This window comes from Amphiprion ocellaris, chromosome 13, assembly GCF_022539595.1.
Source record: "Amphiprion ocellaris isolate individual 3 ecotype Okinawa chromosome 13, ASM2253959v1, whole genome shotgun sequence".
Lineage (NCBI taxonomy): Eukaryota > Metazoa > Chordata > Actinopteri > Pomacentridae > Amphiprion > Amphiprion ocellaris.
This window is the reverse complement of record NC_072778.1, coordinates 18,105,972-18,131,243: the sequence shown is the minus strand read 5'-3', so window position 1 is coordinate 18,131,243 and position 25,272 is coordinate 18,105,972. Positions and strand designations below refer to the sequence as shown.

The 25,272-nt window shown below is 41.4% G+C and overlaps 3 protein-coding genes across 4 annotated transcripts; 1 reads left to right on the top strand and 2 right to left on the bottom strand.

Moving 5' to 3' along the window:
* Positions 1-7,214: 7,214 nt before the first annotated feature.
* Positions 7,215-8,976, bottom strand: crybb1l1 (crystallin, beta B1, like 1). Its single transcript, XM_023282193.3, has 6 exons — positions 8,919-8,976; positions 8,674-8,771; positions 8,466-8,584; positions 8,261-8,393; positions 8,020-8,162; positions 7,215-7,929 (listed from the first exon to the last, which is right to left on the bottom strand). The coding sequence occupies exons 2-6, from the start codon at positions 8,764-8,766 to the stop codon at positions 7,758-7,760; spliced, it is 660 nt and encodes a 219-aa protein (XP_023137961.1). The 5' UTR covers positions 8,767-8,771; positions 8,919-8,976; the 3' UTR covers positions 7,215-7,757.
* Positions 8,977-10,089: 1,113 nt separating this feature from the next.
* LOC111576496 (beta-crystallin A1-like) lies at positions 10,090-12,642 on the top strand. Its single transcript, XM_023282198.3, has 6 exons — positions 10,090-10,165; positions 10,558-10,640; positions 10,792-10,910; positions 11,230-11,371; positions 11,462-11,604; positions 11,985-12,642. Exons 2-6 carry the CDS (start codon positions 10,566-10,568, stop codon positions 12,130-12,132), a joined length of 627 nt encoding a protein of 208 aa, XP_023137966.1. The 5' UTR covers positions 10,090-10,165; positions 10,558-10,565; the 3' UTR covers positions 12,133-12,642.
* On the bottom strand, positions 12,211-22,162 carry LOC111576483 (uncharacterized). Of its 2 annotated transcripts, XM_035953699.2 has the most exons (6): positions 21,389-22,162; positions 19,549-19,662; positions 17,466-18,769; positions 15,843-16,901; positions 15,143-15,277; positions 12,211-14,629 (listed from the first exon to the last, which is right to left on the bottom strand). In XM_035953699.2, exons 2-6 carry the CDS (start codon positions 19,649-19,651, stop codon positions 13,733-13,735), a joined length of 3,498 nt encoding a protein of 1,165 aa, XP_035809592.2. In that variant the 5' UTR covers positions 19,652-19,662; positions 21,389-22,162; the 3' UTR covers positions 12,211-13,732. The 2 variants fall into 2 exon arrangements, with proteins under 2 accessions (XP_035809592.2, XP_054872774.1); XM_055016799.1 differs by having other exon boundaries at positions 19,549-22,162.
* Positions 22,163-25,272: the final 3,110 nt, after the last annotated feature.

The window sequence follows — 25,272 nt, the reverse complement described above, 5'->3', positions numbered from 1 at the left end:
GTGCAGTTTTTCAAATGTTTGTTGCACATGGTCCCGACCAAAGCAGTCCAGGTGGAAGACGATGTGAAGCGAAAGCTCCAGAGGATGAATATCACACATTTACATTGGAAATAAATGTCCTTTAATTAGACATTGTCATGCAAAGGTTGGATTCCCCTTTAATGATGTTCAAATCTTTGTTGAGTGCTTTGTTGATGTTGGTTTCTAAGTGTTTTTTGACACTCGGCCCCAAAGATTAAAACCTTTTACGGCTCACAAGCTGCAACAATTCACACATTATCAACTGTCTTTCTAATTAAACTAAGATAAAAAGTGAAAAACTGCCTGATTCCTACATCGTGAATGTAAATCTTTTTGGTTTTTATGACAGTAAACTGAATATATTTCGGTTTGACATAAACCAAAACAAGAAATGAATTACTAGAAAAAACGATAGATTAATGGACAAAGAAAATGTGTTTTCCAACACATATGGCTGAATTACTCCAACATTACAAGATACATACAATTTAAATTCTGTTTTATTTATATAACGCCAGTTACAGGTCAAATTTTCTCAAGACGCTTTATTTTTATATTTTTTTGTCATACTTAAAATATGACAAAGTAAGAAATTTAAAGCTCTTGACTAACCCAATTTATTATTTGGTTCTTAAGAGATTAATCGACAAAATAACTTTCTCCACTAAAACTAATAAACATGAGGTCAAATAGAAGGAAGCGTTTTAAATACTGCATTCCCACGACGACAAGAATAAAGTTTGTCAACAAAAAGCAAATCTGCTGGTGGATTCCATTAAAGTCCTAATAAATGATAATAAAGTGTGATACTAAAGGTTTGTGGTGCTAAAAATGTCCAAGTAAAGATATGAAGTTGAACATGTGGATGGAGGTTGATAAAAGTTGACCTCCCTTCATTTCTCTGGAGCGACTCCATGGATTTTATGGATGGTGGTTAAAGACCTGCTCTTCTAGTGGTCTTCCTTCTAATCGCTGTAAAAAGTCAGTCCATCCTGAGCGACTTCAACACCTCTTCATGACAACTTGTTCTGCCTCCGACCTGGTGGAAACTCCAGAAACTGGGGAAAACCTGTGGAGACTCGAAGAACTCGTGGAGACTCGAAGAACTTGTGGGGCGGGGGAAGGTGTGGTGGGCGGTGGAGGGAGGTGGGGGAGTAGAGGGGGGAGGCCGCCACCCACCTCCCCGCCTACTCTCCGCCCTGACTCCACCCAGACTCCGCCTTGGCTCTGCCCACATGGTCACTTCAGGAACTACGATGTCAAAGGGACGACGAAATTATTTCTTTGTATCTGATCTGTAGCTCAGTGAGTTAAGGATTTACCTATGGAGCTGCAGGTCGCTGGTTCAAGACCAGACCCTTCTTAAATTTTATCAAAATCCTGACAAAGACAAAGAAAGAAAAATGCCGGTGGTGGGTCTTGAACCGGCTACCTTCCACTTGGTAGTCCTTCTTCTTACCCCCTGAGCTACTTGCTCAGATACTAATTCTTCTTTTTTTTGCGCATTTGTCATCTATTTTTTGTCGTTTTCGAGTTTTTTTTCACTCGAGTCTCAACTCGACCGTTTTTCTCAGGAGGTTGGACTTCAGCCTTTGTGCTGGAGGGTGGAACCCTCACTTCCAAGACTTTCCAAAGCCTCCAGACCTCCCGAGTCCTCAGGACCTGAGCTTTCACACAGTCTGAGGGCTGAAATCTTCTAAGTTCCTGAGTAGTTCTCTGTTAGTTTGAACCTTCAGACAGTCCAAGGACTGAAATCCTCTAAGTTCCTGAGTACTTCTCTATTAGTTTGAGCTTTCAGACAGTCTGAGGACTGAAATTTTAAAAGTTTCTCAGTACTTCTCCGTTAGTTTGAACTTTCTGTTTAACAGAAGCCTTAAAACTTGTGACCATGAGTCTTGATTTCACATTAAGACCATCCATCTGAGTTCTTCTCAGACCTTCACCTGTGGGTTTTTTAGAAATCCTCAACAAACTTTGATTCTCTTCACTGAACAGTAAAGTTTGTGGAGATCAGAAGGTAACATTAGTTTGATAAATGCATTCAACTACTAGTAGACTTTATCTGGAAATCAGTTTTCTTAAATGAGTTCTTAGTAAATCTGTCCACAATCAAACCAAGAACATAGAAAGAGGAAATGTTTGAAGAAACAACTTGATGTTTTCATTTCAGACTAGAAAACGTTTTGAGACCTTTATCTGTTTTTGCTCTTTTTCATCTTTTTATTGTCTCTTCTGTTTAATTTTATCTTCTAAAGTCTAACTGGTGTGTTTTCAAATGTTTTGTCTTTAGTTTGATTCTTCTTAAATGTTTAGTTTTGCTCTTTTCTCACCTTTTATTATTTTCTAATGTCTGATTTGATTTTGAAATGTTTTGTCTTTTTAATGTTTAATTGTTGTTTTTTCAAATGTTTAATTGGCTTGTTTGAAAAATTCCTTTTTCTTTCCCAATGTTTAATTTTTTGATTAAATATTTGTTAAGGTTTTTCTTTTTAAATGTTTTACCACCTTTTAATGTTTCATTTTCTTTTTAAATGCTTCATTGTATTTTCTTTTCCTGTCTGTTTAATATAATTTAATTGTATTTAATGTTTAACTCTATTAAACAGACAAAATATTGAATGAGATAATTCAACAAGATACAATACATGTCATTATGAAATTAAACAAAATTTTTAAAATACAAATATTAAAAATTACAGATAAAATATTTTCCACAATTAAACATTTAAAAAATACAATTCAACAAGAAGAATATTAAACATTTTAAAATGTGCAAAACATTTAATTAGATTATTACACCTTTAAAAAGACAAAACATTTAATTAAAAAATTAAATGTTTAATTAGAAAATGATATCTTAAATTTCTTAAATCTTTTTAATAATAAAACTTTTAAAAAGTTTTATTGTATTAATTTTTTTTCCTTTGATTTAATTGCTTTTTGTTATGTAGTTTATTTCTTTAATTTTCTTTTTCTGTCAAGATTTTAACCCCAACCTTAAAAATGAAATAAACCCTTAAATCACAATGAAAATACTTCTGTTGTCACAATCATGAGTTAGTCAATTCTTCAGTTTATCAATTCAACTTTATTTGTTTAGCACCTTTCACACAGATGACAAAACTAAACAAGCAAAGAGAAAAAACTATGCTAAAACTATGATTAAAACTCAAAAACATTTAAAAAAAAGATTTAACATGGTAATAAAATATGTTGTGTCCAGGGGATGGAGGGAGTTTATTGAAGTCTTCTTGGGCTCACATGGTAAATCATTTAAAATATAAACTTGATATTCAGTCTAAGGAAACTGCAGAGCAACAGAAGAACCAACAATATCTCCTGTTTTCTCCTTTAATGAGTCGACTCTTCTTGTGCTTTCAGACCAAAGAACTACAGACTCTTCACAACCTGCTCAAACTCTTGGTACAGGACCTCACCACACGGGTCAAGAAGGTTTCTGTCTCATTTCTACTCTGAAGCTCACCTTCTCCTGCTCAAACTGCTGACAAATGTTTCTGCTGCTCTAAAGTCTGGTCTCCAGAACTTCCTAAAAACTCTCAAAGGCTCTTCTGCTGCAGGTTGCTTTGTAGAACTGTTCCAGAAAACCTCACTAAACCACATGGAGGGGCCTCAAGATAGTCGTCCAAATGAAACCATACAAAAACCAAACTAGCACAACCCAAACGCTAAAGTCTCCTGCAGCCTACCAGAGAACCTCTGAGAACAGAGAATCAGGACAGGAACTCTTACCTTCTGGACAACCAACGCTGGTTCTCAAACAAGAATACAGAATGTGTCTGACCAAAAACCTCTGAAGACTCACTACAGCCAAGATAAAGACACAACTCAGCTGGAGCAAATCCACTAATCACTGCACACATTAACACCATGTGCTAACTGTGGCTAAAGAACCACATTTACCAAGACAACTATCCAGTACAAAGCCCTAAAACACACCAAGAAACACATTAAAGATGATTTTACTGCTGGAAGCTGCAAGCCAACGCCTAAAGAACAAACTGAAGCAATGGAGCCAAACCCAGTTCAGTGGTGAAGAGAAACAGAGGAAATGTTTGACTGAAGCTAAATAAAGCAGGAAGACACTGAGCTGCTCAGGTGTTCCTGATAATACCAAGCAGCCACCTGGACAGCCAATAGGAACACAGCTTACTGGAAGTCCAGAGGGCTGGCTTAGTGAAGGAAATTTAATTTAAACTTGAAGCAGAAAGTTAACAAAGAAAGTTGAAAACCACCTTCTGATCCCTGAAATCTCTGAGTTTTCACACAAAGAACACCTGAACATGTCAAACTGGTTCCATAGTAGAACCATCATTGTAAAAACGTCATAGTATGGTGTGTTGCTCAAAAAACATTAGGACCCGGCTGTCAGGGGACAAACATGTAAGAAACATGAGAACAGAGAGAATCCAACCAGTAGGTCACAGTTTATCACCCCCCAGTCATCTCCTGAAGTCCATATGGTGAGAGACATCAGTATCTGGTTGTTCATTTACCAGAGGATGCTTATAATCATGCTGATGTGGTCTGTACTCTACAGTATTTTAGTGACTCAATAAATGCCTACGTTGTTTTTGTTTTTTTTTTTTAAATGCTTTTCAGTTTTTAATAAACATTTAGGAGCCTATATGTAATCAATAAATGGCCTTTGCCTATCTTACGAAAAACTCACTCAGAACTCTGATATGTTAACAGTATTAAATAAATCAATAAATACATTCATACACACAAAAATAAGTTCATACATTAACTGTGTTAAGATAAGATTTAGATTTTTTTTTAAAAAGTTGTTTATGTTTTTGCAGAATCCAGTGTTGCTCACTGGTTGGTCATTACATTTTGTTAGTTTGATTTCACTGTTTAAAATGATGCCACCTCTTTTCAGACAGAACCTGTGATAATAAAACAATAGAAAATTTTTAGGTCCATGTTAATAAAGCACTTAAAGCTTTAAGTATGGCTAAATGCTTTTTTCAAAATTAAATATATCACTCCTTAGGTGGTAGTGGCCCCAAGTTCAGTAAAGTTGGAAAGATATTCACAGATTCAGACTTCCAGCATCAATAACTCATTAGATATAGGTTGTCAAAACATAAACGGTGCCTCTTTCCCATTGTTGCAAGGCAGACAATGTGCTACAAGCCCAGTTTTATCAAAAGTAGCTGTCTTTCAAGCTACAGGAATAACATTGGTGTCTATGGAGTGAACAGGGTCCGTCTGCAATTTGCAAAACTGCTGCAACAGTAAAGAGAGACAAATATTCAATAACTTCACTCTTATACATTGTAGTGTCACTAAAATCACTGCAGCCTTCAACTGGCTCCTGTTGACAAAGAGTTTTAACAGAAATGTAAATGCTGTAATTTGATTCTTTTAATGAACCATGTAACTTGAATGGATGTGATGCTGGTGTGACCACAGTTAATACGTCTGATGTTACTCACAGTGGTCCAAGGAACACTCAGGGAGTTTGTGTGTTTGCTCAGACTCAGGAAAAATTACAGGGAACATTGGTTGTGACAACCTCTGATGAAATCATATTCAACCACCAAACTATTTTGAGTTAGGGGAACAAGCCTGCCATGTTAATTTTATTTTTTGTTTTTTTAATGGACTTGACATTCTGACCTCTAGGTGGAGAAAGTTATCAATCCAATTTAATTACTTTACTGTGATTTGAATTTTTCATTGAATTTCATTTTAATTTACACATAATATTAATTTGGTGTAATTACAAATGTTCTTGTGTTAACACAACTCATCAAAACGATGGCCGCAACCTAAAAAGTTTAAATATTTGCATAAACTTGATTTTTAGTCTTGCAACTCAATTACTGTTTGGATTGAAAACAACTTCACAGCTCAGAGATTCAACAAAGTAAACACAGTTTGTAGGAAAATATTTAAAGGACCAGCTGCACAAAAAACTGTTTCCTAATTACTACTTTAACAAAGGTTTTCATCACCAACATGAAATTTAAACTTGTAATGTTTGTCTTTTAAACTGAATGGTCTGACGTTTCTGCAGTTCAAGGTCTGTCAGTTTGTTGTCTTCACCACCACTGATTGAAGTCTTTCTGAAGATTTGTGCTAATCGAAGTGCACAAGTCAACAAATCTAGTCATTTTTGTATTTTATGCAGAAATGTTATGTAATAGATCCTTAATATATTTTTAGAATAATCCGTTCTGAGTGTAGATGAAGGTTCAGACAACGACACATTGTGTTCCAGTTATAATCCATGTTGAGCTGAAATCTGCAGCACTGTATCAGCAGTAAACATCTGGTTTGTCCTTAATGGCAGCTGTCTGTTCAGTTTGATTTGACCCCTGAATGAAAACAAATTTCACCCTTCACACGAGCTGAGCGGTTTGGAGGCTGCATCTCTGATAAATGTGTTAAGACAAATGTTTATTTTCAAATTAAGTAACATTTTCAGTAAAATATACAGCTAATCATATTTGTAATTCTGTTATTTTTATGTTTGATATATATTTTTAATGCAATATTTTTCAAAAAAAATTCCATAAAAATTCCTTCCAATTCTAATCAATTACTTTATCTTTACTTTTTTCATTTAACATGTCCTCATACAGAGGGCTTTTGGCCCTGTGTGACGCGACAGTTTTATTTTGAGTCAACAGGCTTATGTTCTTAATTCAAAACAGAAAATGGGTCTCAATTGGACCCGAAATTTAAATGTGTCCTGTTGTCGTCTGGCAAACTGTTACACAATCCTGACTGCACAAAAACATATAGCATGATCAGCATTACAGGTCTGAAGCAGCTCTGTTGGCAATTTCTTTTTTTTTTTTGTATTTACTGCATTGTTGCTTTGACAACACATTGGGTGGTTGGGAGTTTTTTCTTACTGACTGCAAGCCTTAATAGAACCCCTCATTTGCCATAACAGGATTGTTTTATTTATAACAACCATATTTTAAGAAAGAAAACCATGAATAAAGGTATTGCACAAATATTAAGCTGGTTGACAATATTTCCAGTTTCAGGTTTTGTAATATATTTGTTGTCCAGCTGCCATGAAAACTCTGAGCTATAAAAAAGCAGTGATTGATTAATGAAACATCTTTATCCTGTTGATAATTTTATTCATGTGCTTTCTTCATAAATATTTGTATTCAGGTGATTTTTCAGTAATAAGTAACAACAACAACTTTTTTGAAATCAAGATTTTCCTTTTTATTGAAAACTTGGCCAGGATTCTGTACAGCAGAGAGGGTGTGCAATGCACAAGGGCAAGAAGACAGGGGCAGGGGGCTCTAGGCACTCAGTTTCCCATGGTGCATCAGACCCTGAGCCGAGAATCGTGTGTGTAAAACAGCAAGAGGCGTGTGTGTTCCCTCTTTGGTGTCTCGGAGGACTGTGAAGGGGAATGAAGTGAGGGACTAAAAAAAAAAAATAAATAAAATAAGGAGAAAAGGGTAGAAAGCAAAGCTCAGCCCATAGGGGAGAAAGAGAAAACTAGAGACAGAGAGGAACAGAACAGAGGGTGGCTCTGGTGGTTCTGGTGGTCCTTCCACTGAGGTGTTGTCTCCGATAAGGGGCAGATATAGATCCTCACCTTTCCCCTCGCTGTGTTAGATCATAGACCTGTTGAAGGTGCTGAGGTGGAGGCCTCAGACATCTCTCCCCCTTTCCCTCTTCCTCCGCCCCTCTCCCTCACTTCCACTCTTTCTCTTTCTCTCCTTCCCTGAACCTCACTTGCTGGCCATGGTGTAGCAGCCCTGTTGGTGCCACTGCATGTCACGGATACGCCTCACAGACTGGAACTGAGGATGGCGGGCGCCGAACTCATTGAAGTGCCTGAAGTCGCCCTTCTCCAGCAGGTACTGGCTGCCACGGTATCCAGGGAACTGGTATCCCACCCAGCTGAAGAAAAAACACAGGGAATGTGTCAGGTATATGATTGACATTATGGATTTTGAATCTCCTCTTTGCTGCGCTGTAACTGAGACTCACGTTCCACAGCTGACAATGATGCTGCCCACTCTGTCGGTGAAGCCGTAGGAGAACAGGCTGGGAACGTCGTCGTCCATGATCTCCATCTTGCGGCCCTTGAACTCTCCAATCTCGTACAGGCAGATCTTGTGCTTCTCAGGGTCCTGAAGGAGAGAAAAACAGGGTGATGCACTTGTTTAGAGAAGAGTCCCAAGCAGAATGGAAGGGAAAGTTGGAGAGAGATAATTTGAGATGTTCCTACCATTCTGACGGGCCTGAAGGACAGCAGGTAGTCGTTCTTCTGGCAGTTGCTCCAGGAGTCCCAGCGGGGATACTCTCCCTTCTCCAGGATGTACATCTCCCCACAGAAGTTCATCTGCTCGAAGCCAACGAAGCTGCAGATGGGACAGTGTTATGAAGCAAAGCGTGCAAAGATGAACATGTTAAATGTGTTTTTTCAGACTTACGGTCCACACTCAACACGCAGGGAACGCACGCGGTCCATGCCCAGCTCACACACATTCATGCACTCGTTGCTGATCTCGATCATGCGACCCTGGAAGTTCTCCTGGTCGAACACGTACATCTAGTGGAAACAACAGAAGCATCGTGTTATGTCTCAGTGTGGCCACTATTATCTGCATCTCAAGCAGGAGTAATGAGAGAGCCGCCCACCTTGTAGGACATCATTCCCATCTCAGACTTCTTGCCCTGAGCAGCCTTCCCATCAGTCTGGGAAGAAGTCTTGGACTTATCTCCACTGGACATGATTACTGAGTGGACACAGAGAGAAAGAGATGTTCATGTGACAAATTAAACCTGTTTTACTGATATGAGGTTATGGAGGAAATCAAAGCACAGAGGAAACATGTTGTTGTGTCTCCATGCACCTGCAGGTGTACAGTTTGTGCGCACCTTACCTGTCTGTGTGTGCAATGCCTGCGCCGAGCCTCACTCAGAGTGTGTGCGGCTCGGACTGCGCCCCTCCCTTTTATACGCTGGCGCCCACAGGAGAGGGATTATGGGGAGAGAAATAAACCTGCTGAGGTCAGAGACAGGAGACAAAAGAAACCCCACATCATCAGAGAGGGACGGGCAGAGAGGATGGGCAGAGGCAGGGGACGACTGACAGAAACTGGCCAACTGACTGACCAATTAAAAGTAGTTTATGCGACTTAAACCATAGATTTAAGTTTTATACGTCAGATTGTTCATTTTCCTGCTACTATCTCCATTCATTTATTTAAAAAAAAAAAAAGAGGCCTTGACTGTATTCACACATTACAATTTATGTTGGGTAACAGTGTATATAGTGTTTGTAAGTGGTGCTGAATAGCATGAGTAGCCAATATGGTGATAAATGAGTAACTGATATTTGTCACCCTTTTCAGAAAGCTTTGGTTAGTGCCAAATACAAATGAAGCATTCATTCATGTCAGGCAGCTCCAGATGTGGGGCCACACCCCACTGGACCCTGTAACAGTGTATGAGTTGATTTTTGACACGTTCTAGCTTCAGCATTACAGATGGAAACTGTGTAAATGGGATAAAACTGGCTGTAATTTTATTTTGTCTGTCTAATGAGTGAAAATCAGGGACTCCACTTTAAAACAGAGTGATTTTGCTGAACTATACACCTGCACAGATGCACCTTCTAACACCAACTCCATCTGGTGACAATGACATTTCACTTAATATATAAAATCATATTTCTACTGCCCCTCTCACGTTTCTATACATTAGTTCCTAAACCACCCACTTCCATCCTGCTGTGCGCCTCTCTGCTGCGCCGTTAATCCCCACATTCTCCACGCCGATCCCGGCCCTTTGTGCCGGTCCACGCGTTGGACTGCTGACCGGGGTGCGAACATACCGGAGCGCCTTTGTTTCCGAGCCTCAGCAGCACTATAGGATCTGCTGAGCTGGTCGCTGCAGCAGGACAACAGCATCCAGCGGCCGCGCAGCTGCGCCGGGAGCGCGCCTCGTTCCTGCTGCGGTGCCAAATGGACATTACGCACGGTCCGAGTCAGAGGCGCGGACACGCAAGAGTAGGCGCGCTCCCCGACCGTCGGTATAAAACTGAAGCGCCAGCTTCTCCGAAAGCTCTACGCGAGGCAGGCGGTAGGCGCGTAACACTCCCAGCTCTTCTAATAAAGTGCCAATCTAGGTAAGGCTGCATCTCTGCTTTCAACTCAGCTCACGGTCACTCAGACAGGTGCGCTCAAGGTGCTTTCACACAGAAACTGAAATCCAAAAGCACTTTTAACACCTGCAAAACACTTGGACTGATGCCAGACAGATTATTTAAAATACAGATGTTTTAGATTTTTCTGAGAAAAACTGTAGCTGTGTGGCATAAATGAGGATTGGTGATGGTCCTGAGAGTGGAAGGTGAACAACAGCATGATTTCACACTAAAGCAACATGTAGGAGAGTCTAGAACTTTAAACTACTGAATCACTGATGCTCTACAGTGCATTTTCTCTCTGGTGCTGTTTCTCTCAAACCTTCATGATCTTTTCTTTACTTCCTCTATTCTCTCCTCATTTGCCACTTCAGGAGTAAAGATGTACAGAACTACAAGATCCCCCATGATGCAGCCGCTGGTCAACTCAGGAATGGGCCTGGCTCCTTTCTTCAAGGTAAACAAATGTTCAATTGTGCACAAATGGAGATTCAAAGTGGACATGAGATGGTTTTACACGATCTGTACTTGATAGTAAAGGTAAATTGTACAACCTTCATGCCAAGTAAATTCCTTTCGTCTTCCTGTTCACCATCCTTTCTCCTCAGGTGACTGTGTTCGAGCAGGAGCATTTCCAGGGAAAGTGCCTGGAGTTCACCTCTGAGTGCTGCAACATCCAGGAGTGTGGACTGGACAACATCCGCTCCATCAGGGTGGAAAGCGGAGCGTAAGTCTTCAAGTTTTGTCTCTGGCAGCAGCATGGGAAAAATAAGACACAAATGTAAAATGAATGAAATGCGCTGATGGAGTAAATGAAGGAAAATGATTGATTTCTCCTTCATACGTCCATCCCAAACACTACAGAAGATAAGAAGTCATGTAGGGTGATGATTGACATCATTAGGGTTCTTACATGGTTTTACTCTTAAATCCTATAGGAAAAAAGGTGTTTGTGTTGAGATTTATGAGAAGCTGGATTACAGCATTGTCTTGAAAGCGAAGGGAGCGTCATGTAAACAAGCCTCTCTCTGTGTGTTTCTGTGAAGCTGGGTGGGTTTCGAGCACCATGACTTCCAGGGCCAGCAGTTCATCCTGGAGAGAGGAGAGTACCCCCACTGGGACGCTTACAGTGGCTCCATCTCCTACCATGTGGAGCGTCTCATGTCTCTGCGCCCCATCTACTGCGCCGTGAGTACATCCTGACTCCCCACGGTCTCGTGTTCTCCACCTGAAAGCACAAACTCTAACTCGGAAATCTGTTTTTCTGTCGACGTTCAGTCTCACCAGAGCAGCCGCATGATCATCTTTGAGAGGGAGAACTTCATGGGCCGCAGTGTGGAGATCTGCGACGACTACCCCTCTCTGCAGGCCATGGGCTGGATGATGCCCGAGGTTGGCTCCATGCACGTGCAGTGCGGCGCGTAAGTATTACTATGAATTTCTGTGTAAATATGACAACGGAGAAAGTATCAGTAGGTTGCTTTTTTTTCCAAAAACTGGACAAATTCCTCCATAAATGCTTCTGCAAATGATGGACGCTCAGTTTTCTACTTCAAATCTGTTTCCAAATGCTTTTTTTCTGTTCTACCTATATCTTGAGACCTTGTAACATTATCTCTGTCAATCTACATTTTGTTACAACCGTAAATCCCCGTGATCCCTCACCAATGTGTGCTGAATGTAATGGACATACCGGCTGGGAGCTCTAAGCGTGTATCAAATCCAAACTGTCACAGCAGCTCATGCAGCTCCTGAAACAGTCCCACTAACTCCTGCTTGCCTTCTCCCGTCCGTCCCACAGCTTCGTGTGCTACCAGTTCCCTGGCTACAGGGGCCAGCAGTACATCATGGAGTGCGAGAGACATAGTGGAGACTACCAGCACTGGAGGAACTGGGGCTCCCACTGTCAGACTCCCCAGATCCAGTCCATCAGGCGCATCCAGCACTGAGAGGAGGACAGGCTGAGACTGAGGCCACGGCCCACGGACAGCAGCTCCCCTCCACCCCCCATCCCGCTACCCACAATCCCCTCCTCTATTTCTTCCTCTCTCTCTTCAATCCTTTCCTTCCTCTTGACTTGAGACGCGAAAAAGCCGCCCCAACCCGACAACACTACTGATATACAGCCGCTGCCACAGAGTGTGATAAGAGACAATATCGCACTGTTAAAGCACAGGGAAACACACACACACACACACACACATGCTGACATAACTGACACTCAGCACAGTGTCTTTTTATTTGGTTTAGAGGTGTCTATGCACACAAACACACACCTGCGCTGTACTCTCACCTGAGCTCTGCGATGACAATTCGAACAGAGGGGAGATGAAGCTCCAACGTGTCCAGGAAAAACTCCCCAGCTGCACTCGCTCTGTGGTGCAGCTCAGATGTGTTTTGTTGTTGTGTGTAGGAGGTTGATCCACAGGTTGATAACTAATAAAGTCATTTTCACTTCATGTATTCTTGGTTTATTATTTGTGAGACTGTATGTAATTTCACGACAGCCTGAGAGTGCATTAATGGTAAGGTGTTTTAAAAAAATATATATAAAATAAAGTGGGGTTTCCACTTCGCACCCTTTTTTCTCCTTCTAGTAGAAGCTTTTCAGCTCATATTTTCACAGAGAACTGTTTTTTTTTTTTATGTCAGTGGAAATCTTTTTTGATAGTTTTATGACACATGGCTGAAGTCTCAACATGTGTGTGGATATTTTTCTAATTTAAGGGTCAGTTCAAAGACTGTGCAGAACTTCTGTAGTACAAAGAGAACAGAGAAGTCTTTATTGTAAAAATCAGACCCAAGAACCAAAAGTGCCACAAGAAACACTGTCAAACATAAGCTGACAGAACACAAAGAAGACTTTTTCGTAGAACATTTTGGCAGGACAGAGGCTGACATTACCGATCATACTTGTAACAGCTGCATATACAACTAATAAAACACTGACGACTCATTTGACAGTACAAAACCTTCATTTTGTTGCAGTAAAACTCTCACAACACTGATTCTGTAGAGTTGCTTTCAACACATACCAGTAAAAACAAACTTTCCTGAACATTTCTGCTTGTCAGTTACAAATCAGCAGCAACTCTACATAAAATCACAGGCAAAATATCTCGAAAGCATGAAAAAATACAAAATATGAGCAATCCTATTTGTCCTCTACAGCCTTACAATAGTTAAGTCTGTACAATCAGCTCAGGAGCTGAATCTAAATTTTGTACATGAACTTTACAGTCATGTTGTTTTGTTGCTGATTAAATTTACTAATGTCTTCAAACACTATGATGCTTCTGTCCAAAACGAATAACTAACATGTTTCTTACAGGTGCTCTTTTCCTAAACATCTTTGGAATAGGAAAACAAAAATCTCTCATGTTATTGTCAGTGTGTTTGCACATGGACGTGAACACAAAGCAGAAAGATGAGAATTTAGACATCACTTGTAAACACTGATGATGAAACCATTTTTGTATTGAATGCTGTCACTATTACTTTCTCTGTCTGTCCTGCAACTTGCAGCCTTTTCTGTTAAAAAGCTTAACTTTACTCACAGTAGTGAACATTGTTGATGAAGTGCGGTCTGTCTTCAACAACATCAATATTCTCGCCTCCTTCGTCTTCCTCACCCTCTGAAGACTCTGTCCAGCTGATGATCACCGGCTCAGGAACAGAACTGCCACCTGTGATCACATCGATGTCCTCGTCCTTGTCGTCCTCCCACCTTTCTGTCGACTCCGGATTGAACTGTTTTGTTTGATGTGAAGGTGAAACAGAAGACTTCTCATCAACAAAATATGACAGACTTGCTGCTGTTGCGTTCTGGCAGTTGTCCTTGTCTTTGTTCTCCTGAGCCTCCGAGTTGTCGTCATCTCCTTCCACATCAATTATCTCATCAGCGCTGCTGTACATCTCTTCTTCTGACAACCTGTTCTCTGTTTCTCTGAGTTTGATTTCACTCCACACTGGTTTTGGTTTTTCTTCTTCTTCATGTAAACCTTCCAAACCCGACAGTGAAACAGTTTCTACGTCAATTATCTCCTCTGGCTCTGTGGTTGGTGGTTCAGAGACAGAAATCGCAGATTCAGAGTTTGGCATGCATGTTTCACAAATTGGCTGTGGAATTTGCTCAAAGCAAACCCTCTTGGTCACTGTGGCATCATCACTTCTGTCCTCACTTGACATGGCTGCCCTCTTTTGTCCTCTACTTGTAGGTCCATCTGCCTCTTCTTGTGGCTGGACAGTTGATTCTTCTTCACGTCTCTCTTGGTTTTTCTCTAGTGGTTTATCGGTGCCACCAGGATCCACAGGCTGTGTTTGCGCTGGTGGCACTGAACTGTTACTGTTCGATAAACTGAGTTGCTGTGAATTTTTCCTGTGTCTGCCTCGTCTGCGAACTGGTGGGTCTGCTGAGAGTGGCTCCTCAAGTAACAGCATACTGTCCTGAGAGGCAAGTTAAACTTAGAAAATTATCCAAATACAAAAGAAAACGACTTTGAGATCCAGCATTACAGCCATGCTGGTGACTCTACAAGCCTGGACTTATGGCCAGTAGTTGAAACCAGTGACCCTGAATGAAATGCTGCTAACAATGACACTAAATTTATGTCATTGTACTAGCATGCGAGCATTTGCTGATTGGCATTAAACACAAAACATAACTACGGCTGTTAGGAAAGTTGTTGTTGTAGGTATTTGGTGCTAAACCAATGTAAAATTTGGACATGATAATGTAATGATGGCAGTCCAATGACACTTATTCCCAGAATAAGTGCATATGTCTATGTTATATGTTATTTGGCTTATGGGCGCATCAAGAGGAAACCAAAGTGGTGTACCAATAATTAGTCTACACTGTCATTCCATCCGCAGAGCCTCGCTGTAAGCGTGACGCCTCTCTCTAGAAAGCTCAAGCGACATAAGGTCTTTGAGCTTGTGGAAAAGGTTTATCCTCACCACGATTTGTGCTTCCTTAAACCTGCTCCTGATCGGGTATGTCTTTGTGCTGATCCACGTTGGCTGATTCGTTCCAGATGAGCTTTCACAGGAGGTTTTCACTGATGATGAACAGGTCTTTGCTTTTTCAGGACTCTGAAAAATACACACACACACATATACAAAACATTTGACACATTTTCTTCCGCATTCACACAATTCAGGTTCACAGGATATTCATAAATAGGATATTATCAGCCCACTGAGCTCAGTGTTTCCTTGTGAGGAGCGATGATACTGAGGCTGCAGGCAGATGCTGGGGCTTTTAAAATACTGAGATTGCAGCACAGACTTTATGTGAGCGTTGTGGCAACAACTGAACAGCAACAGAATGGGCAGAGCACTGGTGCCTTAAATACAGTGCTGTTACTCCTTGGATCAGCCACAACATTAAAACCACGGTTAGGTTAAGAGCATAACATTGATCACCTAATTACAATGCAATGTTCTGCTGTAAAACTTGGGTTGCTGGTATCCACAATGTTTGTGATTATCAGCATTATTACATTTTTTTTAATCAATTCCAGATAAATCTACCTCTCACCATCTATAATCACCACTCTGTAATCTTACAAAATGTCCTGCGCACAGCACCATCTAACTGTGTCGAGATTTTTTGTAACAGAAACAATAATGGAGATTAAATGGAAAAGTTTGTCACCTTGTCTTCCAGACAGCTCTGTCTCCGTAATACCACTTTGACTGGCAGCAGGCTGCTCCTCTCCAGGTGGACCACAGGTCTCTGCTTTAGCTGCTTGTCTTCTCGGTCACAAACAGTTTGGGTCGTTGCATCACCTGATGCCACTGGTTTCCTCACCCACACTTTCTTTCTCTCTAATGAAAGCTGATATTGTTTTGATTTTCTCTTCTTCGGGCATTTGGGTGGTGGTTTTACTTTCCGCAGCGTTTCCTCAGTGTGTTTGGGGGAAACAGCTCGGCTAGCGGAGGTCTGGCGTGGCGGTGAGCGGCTCTGCAGCGTTTCAGTTTCAGTTCCAGTGGTTTGGGGTCGTCTGACTCGACGTTGTGCATTTTTCTTCTGTAGACAAGAGGTGCGAGAGGTTGTGGTCTGATTCGTTGTTTTTTTGTATTTGCTCAGGACTGTGGACGGCTGGTTTGAATCTGCAGAGCTGTCAACATTTGTCTCCTCTTCCCTGGCACCATGGCTTTCAATCTGCTGCTCAAACGAATGAAGGAAGTGCTCCAGCATCTCGTTCAGCTCTCCCTCACACTGCTGCTGCAGAACAGGTGCCTCACCGTTTTTAAAACTGGAATTACCAGCTCCTCTTGCCACAGCAACAACCTCTGTGGATCTATGGACATCAGTGGCGTGGCACTGTTGTCTGTTTTGGGCGGAAGTGTTACCAGAGGAAGAAAAGATGTTGCTGCTGCTGCTGCTGCCTGGAAGAAGAACCTGAGAATGTGGAGCTCTGCTGTTTGGTAAAATGTCAAGTCCCATCATCACTTCTTCCAGAAGACGATCAATATTCTCGGGCTGCTCATCATGAGTTGAAGGGGCTGGTGGGGGGAGCGGGGTGGTGTGGAGGAGGGACGACGCAGGAGACATGTAGGAGGCTGCAGGTGACAGCAGGCTGGTAGACGGCTGGAGGACAGGGATGGAGGGAGGTAACGTGTGAAGATTGTAGAATCGAAGGAGTGGGTAAGAAAAGGAAGCTGATGTTGTTGATTTAGCTCTTCCACGCCTACCAACAGGGCCACTGTCCTGTAACCAAGGAGACAATGCATATATGTTACAGTCTGCTGTAACTGTTGCTATCCTGCTTGAACTAAACTGATTCTTCGCTCATACAAACTTATTAACCAATCAGAGCTGGACCCAATACCCTTTGTAGCATTTGGATCAGTTGCAGAGGAGAAAACTTCTGCAAGTAGCCACTTAATAAAACCACACAAATACACATGTAAAGAAACTAGAAACTAAGCAAGAAAGAGTAGTTGTAATTAAAATACTACAATAATGAATCTAATGACAAACTATTAAACCTATGTAACAGAGAAATCCTAGACCAGAATTTTCAATTTGATGATGTGAAACACATTTTAAAGACGTGTTTTTCATATTTTTCTTTGTTTTGGTATGGTTTCCTGACATTTGAGAGGAAATGTTACAACATTTTTAACCATTAAAACAACTACAGACTTTCTAAATATCACAGGGCAGGACTGTGACCCCTCTAAAATCCTGTTTTTGTACTTTACTTGCTAAATCATTGCAGCCTTCCCATCCCTGTGAGTATGACGCCTAAACAGGACACAGCACGCTCACCTGCTTCAACTGCTGCGCTGTCTTTTTCCGTCCACGTTGGCTGTGACCTCCTCCTCTCTCACCTCCCACCAGCACATCTCTGCTTTGGCTGAACTCCCACATTTTGCCGCGCCCTCTCCCCCTCTTGCAGCTCGTGCCTGGTTTGAAAATCTCTCTGGTGTTCAGGTACAATTTCCTCCCGACTGCTCCTCCACCCTGACCCGTCCTGGGTATCCTCGTCCCAGACCTGTGCAGGAACAGCTTCTGCACCCGGCCCACTCCCACCTCCTGCAAATCCACCTTCTGAGTGATGCCTCCCCGTCCCCGACCTCCTCTTCCTGCTCGTGGCCCCCTGGCTCTACTCCCACCCGTCCCGGTACTCCTGCAACGTCCAACCTTACCTCCTCGCCTCCTCGCTGCTCTGCCCCTGCCGGATCCCTCCCCCTTGACTGGGTTAAGGAAGTAATTAATGAATCCAGGTATATTGCCTTGGAACTGCTCGAACCGCTCGTCCTCCCATTCTTCAGTTGCTGCTGCGTCTCTGCCGGCTTCTTGGGGCCCAGTCAACCAGGTCTGAGGGTCAGCGGCACACAGGGCTGTTTGGCTGGAAACATAAGGGAGGGAAGGGGGGACGGCTGTGTATGGGGAGGCCACAACAGCTACAGATGTGCTTCCAGCTGTTGTGGATTCTTGCATAGAGGTGGACGGAGCAGAGAAAGGCTGGGATTCATTTGGTGGATAGACAACAGACATGGGGACAATCTGAGGGCGAACCAGACAGGAATCTGTCTGTCCTAAACTCTGGAGAGTTTCCATGTCAATGGTCTCAAAGGAGGCTACTGAGTGAGCAGCAGAAGGCGCTGTGTTTATCTGCTGCTCCTCTGTCTGAGTCCACACGTCATTTCCACCATTTGACTGGGTCTCTTTCCACAGTAAAGTGCTCCCATCCCTCACCTCTCTCCTCCATATGGCCTGTCTCCCCTCATTCCCCTCAGGTAGAGACTCTGTTTGTACTCCCACTTCTGTGTAGTGCCCGACTCCTTCCCAGTTTCTGTTTTTAGAATCCCTTTTCCTGACCTCCACCAGTCCGTGGATGCCCAGCTTGGCAGCAGCAGAGATGGCCTCTTGCTTCTCCTTCTCCCCCTCCCCTGTCATCTCTCCAGAGTACAGAAGTCTGACTATGTGCAGCAGAGTGCAGGCGCCCAGAGCTCGAAAGTCCAGGAGGCGACTCTGTCCTGCAGGGGGCATCGGTGTGGAGGACAGAGCGGACGACATGTGGGGGCTGATAGCTGAGAGAACACTACTGTGTACTGGTACTGATACACCTGGAGGACAGAGAGGATGTCACAAAAGATAATGCCTCCACAACTACATGAACCTAGAGAGACATCATAAATTTACACACTATCTATATGCAAACCCACACAGACTATACAAACTGCAAAATTATTTTAAAGATCCCTTATGGTGAAAAGCCATTTTTAATGTATTTTGTGTTTGCTAGAAATCTGGAGGTGTAAACCAACTGGTAACAAGATATGAAGTTTACTTCTGTCATTCCAGAACTAGATCGCCTCACAGCTTTACAAGCCTGTAAGAAGTTTACTGAGCTGTTACGTAAACAGCTAGGGAAGCAATAGTTGTCTAGCTAACACTCTGCATAAAGCTGCTTAATGCTTCCAGATGAGCGAAGTTTTTAAAAAAAATCTTAGGGCCGTGAAAAGTACACTACATGTTCTTCTGTTGCTGCAAGAGAGAACACAAGAATCTTTATGCACTCACAACATTTGGGGAACTGAAGACCCAGGGGATTATTATTAGGTATGGTGCAATGTCACCATAACATTAGGAAAATGCTTCCATTTGCTTTGGACAGCAGCAACAAATGCTAGACATCACAGACTTTGAAAAAGCCCTTTTAGAACAAAGCTAGAATCAGGAGTTATACAGTCTTGGTAAAATGAACCATCTTTTTCCAGTATTTGAGATTAAAATTTGAAAGACACACTCTGAGGACACCTAAGACTTTAATTAATTTTCTGAAAAGCAGCACAATATGGGACCTTTAAAGGCAACAATTAATGAGTTTGGAGTATGTTTCTACCTTCTGCTTGGAGCAGAGTGTCACAGAAGTCGCTGCACTGCTGCTGTTTCTGCAGCTCATTGAGGAGGAAGGCTTCGAACCCCGGTTTCTGGTAGCACCACATTTCCCCATCCACTTCAAAACACAGAGAGCAGAGAGGATGACACAGAGGATTTATTATAAGAGGTGATTTGCATTTAGAAGATGGTACAAACATTGTCCTACAAGACTGCTGAATTCTACCTGGTAGGGGCTGTAAACAATACGGACAAAAAAGTAGCATTTTTATTATCCACACAATAAAGACTGAATGCAAGATTGTACATGCAGTCACTAAATAATAGATTTTTTATATTAATATTGGAGTGAACAATGCATGTTTGCTGAGTGCCTTATCAGACTCATGATCATCTCAAATAATACATTTTAATGGAATTAATGTGTATAAAATAGGCTTGACAAAACAAACATAACTAAACAAACATAATCTGACACTTGGTCCAAAGAACACTTTAAGAAAGAAAACTGGATTTTTCTAATACCCAGTTTAATATGAATCGCACTGATTCTTGTTCTGCATACAACAGATTCATTTAGCTCGTTCAGTTTTAAAAACAGCGCATGAGGATTTTAAAGAGAATAGAGCTGCAACAATTAATCAATTAGTGTTCAGCCATTCAATTAAACACCAGCTTGCATCAATTTTGATAACTGATTAACTATTTTGAGTCATTTTTTTAAAAAATAGTCCAGATTCTCTTATTCTAGCTTCCTCTTTGTTCCTCTGTGACAATAAACTGGATATATTTGGGTGGTGGACAAAACATAACTCACAAAGACATTATCTTGGGCTTTGAGTAACACTGATAAATATTTAAAAAAATATTAATTTTCTGACATTTTACAGACCAAACAACTAAGTGATTAAATAAAAGATGACCAAACAGTAAGTGACATTTACTGATGATAATTTTATTGCCCGCCTGCATTGCTGTAAGTGAGAAAACGCACATTAGGAAATTACAGCAAGAAGCGCTGATTTTATTTACTCAGAATTCCTTTTCTCTCATGTTCTTCTCTTTATAGCTCTTCCGGTTCAGCAACAAAATATCACACTGTTCTCTTACAGCTCTTCATGTACAACAACATCATGTTAACACTGATGTTTTTTCTAGATAACTTGCTGACTACATTAACAGAAAAGTAGCACTATTATTCTGTATAAGTGTAATCGTTAAACTTGTACATATCGGCATCATCTTTATTTTTACCTTATTTTACTTTTGGATGTCTTCAATGCCTCATTAGTATTTCAACTATCTTTTAAAATATTCCAAATTAACACTGTAATTATGTAATTACTTGGTTACATTCTGCAGATTCATTTTAACACTGATAAACCAACTTATTCAAAGACATCAACAACCTAAAGTGTCCCATTGTTAGAGCCAACTCCAGATAGTTAAACTGAAGTAACCACTCCAGCTAAGTGTTAGGTTACACATTACACAAATCACTATAGGAATTCTAAAGTTTTTATAGGATAAAATGAGAAATAAAGGCTGTCAGAGGGGCATTTGAGCTGAGGTACCTGCATGAGGGCAGGATCAGAACACACCTGCAGGTTAGCATCTCTGCTGACAGCTAGCTAGCAGTGAAACTCACAGTCATAAAGCCCACAGTAATAAAGCTGTAAAGTAGTCATGACAGACCACCTGCTAGTTAACAAATCACCAACAAAACAGCAGCTAGTTTGGCTAAACTTTCCTGCATTTCTGGCCTGTTTCCACCAAACTATCCCAGCTGGCTAATTAAAGCTGCGGTCAAACGCGGGCGGGTGACAGAAAACAGCTTCACTCACCGTCTGCAGCTCTTTATTTCCGCTCCCACCTCAAACCAATAAAATACTTCGTTTTTTAAAAAATGTGTTTTCAGACTGGGTTTAACAGACAGTACGATGTTGGGCTCTTTTTTTCAGTTTTCTGTCCAGTTTGTTGAGGTCAACCACAGGTCAGCGTGGTCACCGGCAGAGACGGTGAGGTGCAGTTCGTCGCTCCGCCACCAGGAGGCGGCGGCGACACGCGGCCGCTGCAGGGAGCAGAGAGAGCCGAAGAACAGAGGAAGAGCATCAAAAGCATGAAGTTGGAGGTCAAAGTTAGAAATTCTGTGACACAAGACAAAAGAAATGAGCTGAGATGATGCTAAAGGACTCTTCTAATTCTGCAGATAACTGGGAAGTTAAAGATAATTTAATTTACAGAGACAAATGACTGATTTTTTGTTTCCCCCCCACATTCTAATGAAGTAAACCAGTGTGAGAACTTTTAGGTAAACCTTTAATGGTGTCTGAAACCCTCTTTCAAATTCTCCTCTTTCAAATCGGTGAAATCCTTATTGTTTTTGTGAAGATGCACCTCGCATCTGGACTAGATCAGGTCCAAATGTATGATCAGGTCAGAGCCTAAAGGATATAAAGGATATAGGACATTAAACTATTTATTTATTTAACCTGGACCACATTAGATCCAAAGCCATGATACCTAGACAAAAAAAATCTTGACTTCATTTTGTGAGAAAGACGAAATTTACACAGTCTGTAAAAATGCCAAAAAAAGAAAGAAAAGTTTTCACTTTGTTTTCTCCACATTACACCACATTAGACAGATTCACACCTAATATGTGTATATATATATATATATATATATATATATATAGACACATATATATGTGTATATATATATATATATATATATATATATTAGACAAATCTGACTGATTTTAATTATGTCAGAGAAGCTAAAGCATCTTTAAAACACAGTCTCTGGTTTGTGAAACCTTAATTCTATCTGTGAAAGTGCAAAAACACACAAAAAGAGGAGATTTCACCGCTTTTTGCACATCTGGACCACATGAGACCAGAGCCACAAAATACAGACAAAATAAATATGGGCTAGATCATTTTTCTTCACATTACAGTGATATAATCTGATTTGTGAAACTTTAATTCTATTTGTGAAACTTCCAATAACATGGATGTGTATATATATATATATATATATATATATATATATATAGAGAGAGAGAGAGAGAGAGAGAGAGAGAGAGAGAGAGAGAGAGAGAGAGAGAGAGAGAGAGAGAGAGAGAGAGAGACAGAGAGAGAGAGAGAGAGAGAGAGAGAGAGAGAGAGAGAGAGAGAAACAGGCTCTACTTACTAGAAATTTATTTGTGCTTTCAACCACGTCATGACCCTCAACAGCATGTTTTGCTCGGCTGTGACTGAGATAGTTCAGCTGTTATTACATGACGTAAATATGGCAATTTGGTCTCTCCGTTCATTTGTGTCTATGCTGGGGTGTGTTTTCACACTATTAACGGCCCTTTGCTACGACTGCAGAGACTCAATTAAACATCCTCTCAACTCTGTCACGCTCTGATTTGAGATGCAACAACTTTAATGATTGGACACCATGACTGACACGAATAAACAAGTTAACAAGATGTTATTTTTATCCACATCTAAGCTGTATCCGTTTTTACACAGTAATCAGTCTGCTTGTCACCACCAGCCCTCCTGTTTGAGCATTACCATAGAAATATATGATTATAATATTCACAATAATGAGCATATGAGTTGCATTCATATCGAAATGTCCCTGTGTTAGACTGTAGAGGTGGTGGACATCAGAAACACACAGATGAAATAAGATACAGTATCACAAGCATCTTAGCCAGTTTTATGATATGTTACATGCCCTTCTACTTACGGGAGATGGTTTCTATATATGTTATGGGACATTCAAGGAAATGCACCATGATGGTGAGAGGAGAAACAAAGTCAGACATTGTGATCTGCTGTGTTCAGGATAAGTTCACATTTTTATACAACACTGTCATGCCCGTATATGCATTTAAGGTGCTTCTTTGTCCGTACAAGCAGAAAAATTATCCCTTCATAGTCTTTGCTCAGTGCAAAAATTACCTCTAGTAAAGCTTAAGTGAGGCCTGATTTAATCAAACCAAGCTTCCATCCTCCAAAGTTACATTATTTAGAGTACAAATTGTACTCTCTGCACTTCTCTTGACAGTGTTTTCTTACCGAGCCGTTGTGGACGTTGGATAACAACACAAAGCAGGAATTTGGTGCTAAAATACTGTAACTTTGGAATTTCTGTTTGAATTAAGACTGTTGAAGTGTTTGCTCAGGGGTTAACATCAGCTGTCACAGACAGAGCTGCATATCGTTCATGCTTTACTGTACATATCAGGCACATTTTCATCTTTAAAGGCCGCGGAAGCATCAGCAGATATAATTTCACTTATCGCTTGCAGTGCTGTTGAAAATGTTACATCACCAGTCTTCCATGTTTCATATAACTGACTGAAGCACTTTGATTGATTAAAGTTTCTTGTCCTTGATTTCAGAGAAGCTTCTGACTGAGTTGAACACGCTGTAAAAAAAAAAAATCCATCTTCACCCAGTCATACATGTCATTTTACAACCAGTAATATAACTGGTGAAAAGCTGATTACAGTAAGGGTAAGTAGTCCAATACCAGTCTGTGCTCTCTTAATTCGAGTCCTGGTGTAATCCCATGAATGTTTTTTATATTCACAGAGAAAGGAAGCAGCTCCTCCAGCTCACACTGTCTCATTGTCTCTGTGCAGCTCATGGAGAAACCGTTGAAACGCTGAGGAGGGCACCGGGCTGAAAAACTTAGTAGGGGATGGAGAGTCGTGTTGCTGTGGAGTCGGTCGGGGCCAGCGTTCGTTAAATTTGACAAAGAAGAGCGGGTCCTTGAAGGGCCCCCCGTAGATGATGGCCTGCATCAGGTAGACGAGGCCCACGATCATGAAGCTGATGAGGAAGAAGGGGATGAAAGGCCTCAGGTGGTGCCAGGCCACAGCGAACTGGTAGCCCAGGCCGCTCAGCCCGCTCTGCTTTCCAGTGTGGCTGGTGTGGCGGGAAGAATCCGGGGCCGGAGTGTGATCAGAGGACTCATCATCTGAGCGTGAGGTGGACGGACTAGGCTCTGAATCCATTAGTTCCACGGCAAAAAACACAGCTTGATCTGTTTGTGCTCACTTTCCTCCACAAATTAGCTCGAAGGATCATAAGTAAGGAGACGTGAAGCCACACAAGATGTCCCAGTGGTGAGGTTTCCCTACCTGATCATGCTCGCTGGTGTCCCAGTGCTAAATTCCTCACTCCTGTCTGACCATGCGTTTTATTCCTCCGGTCCTCCCGGTAGTTTTCCCTCATTTGCCGTTTGCTGGAGTTAAATGTCTCTGCTTCTATTTGAGCATTAGAGAGAGGAAATGAAGAACAGCAGTGCAGCCCTAAATAGACGTGACACCAAATGACTGGACACCGGGACGGAGGGAGGGAGGGCGGGAGAATCTGCTGCATTCGGTGGTCTCAGGTTTAAGGAGTGGTGTGTGTGTGTGTGTGTGTTTACCAGCTGCACAGGTTACAAACATTACACACACCGAATGACTAACACACTGATGAGTCAGATATCTGCTTGTAGCCTGGAGGACAAAACCATTCATGTTTCTGTGTAACGTTTTCCTGCAGGCGCGAAGAAACATTAAACTTCCTATTTCATTAGGCCTCTAGTGAGGTGTCAAATATTATATTACTTAAATATTTCATGCTTTTTTTTTGTCAATTGTGCAGCTACATGTTCTATAAATTACATTTCCCAACTTTAGGTGATTAATAATTCTGGCAGAGAAGAGGGTCAC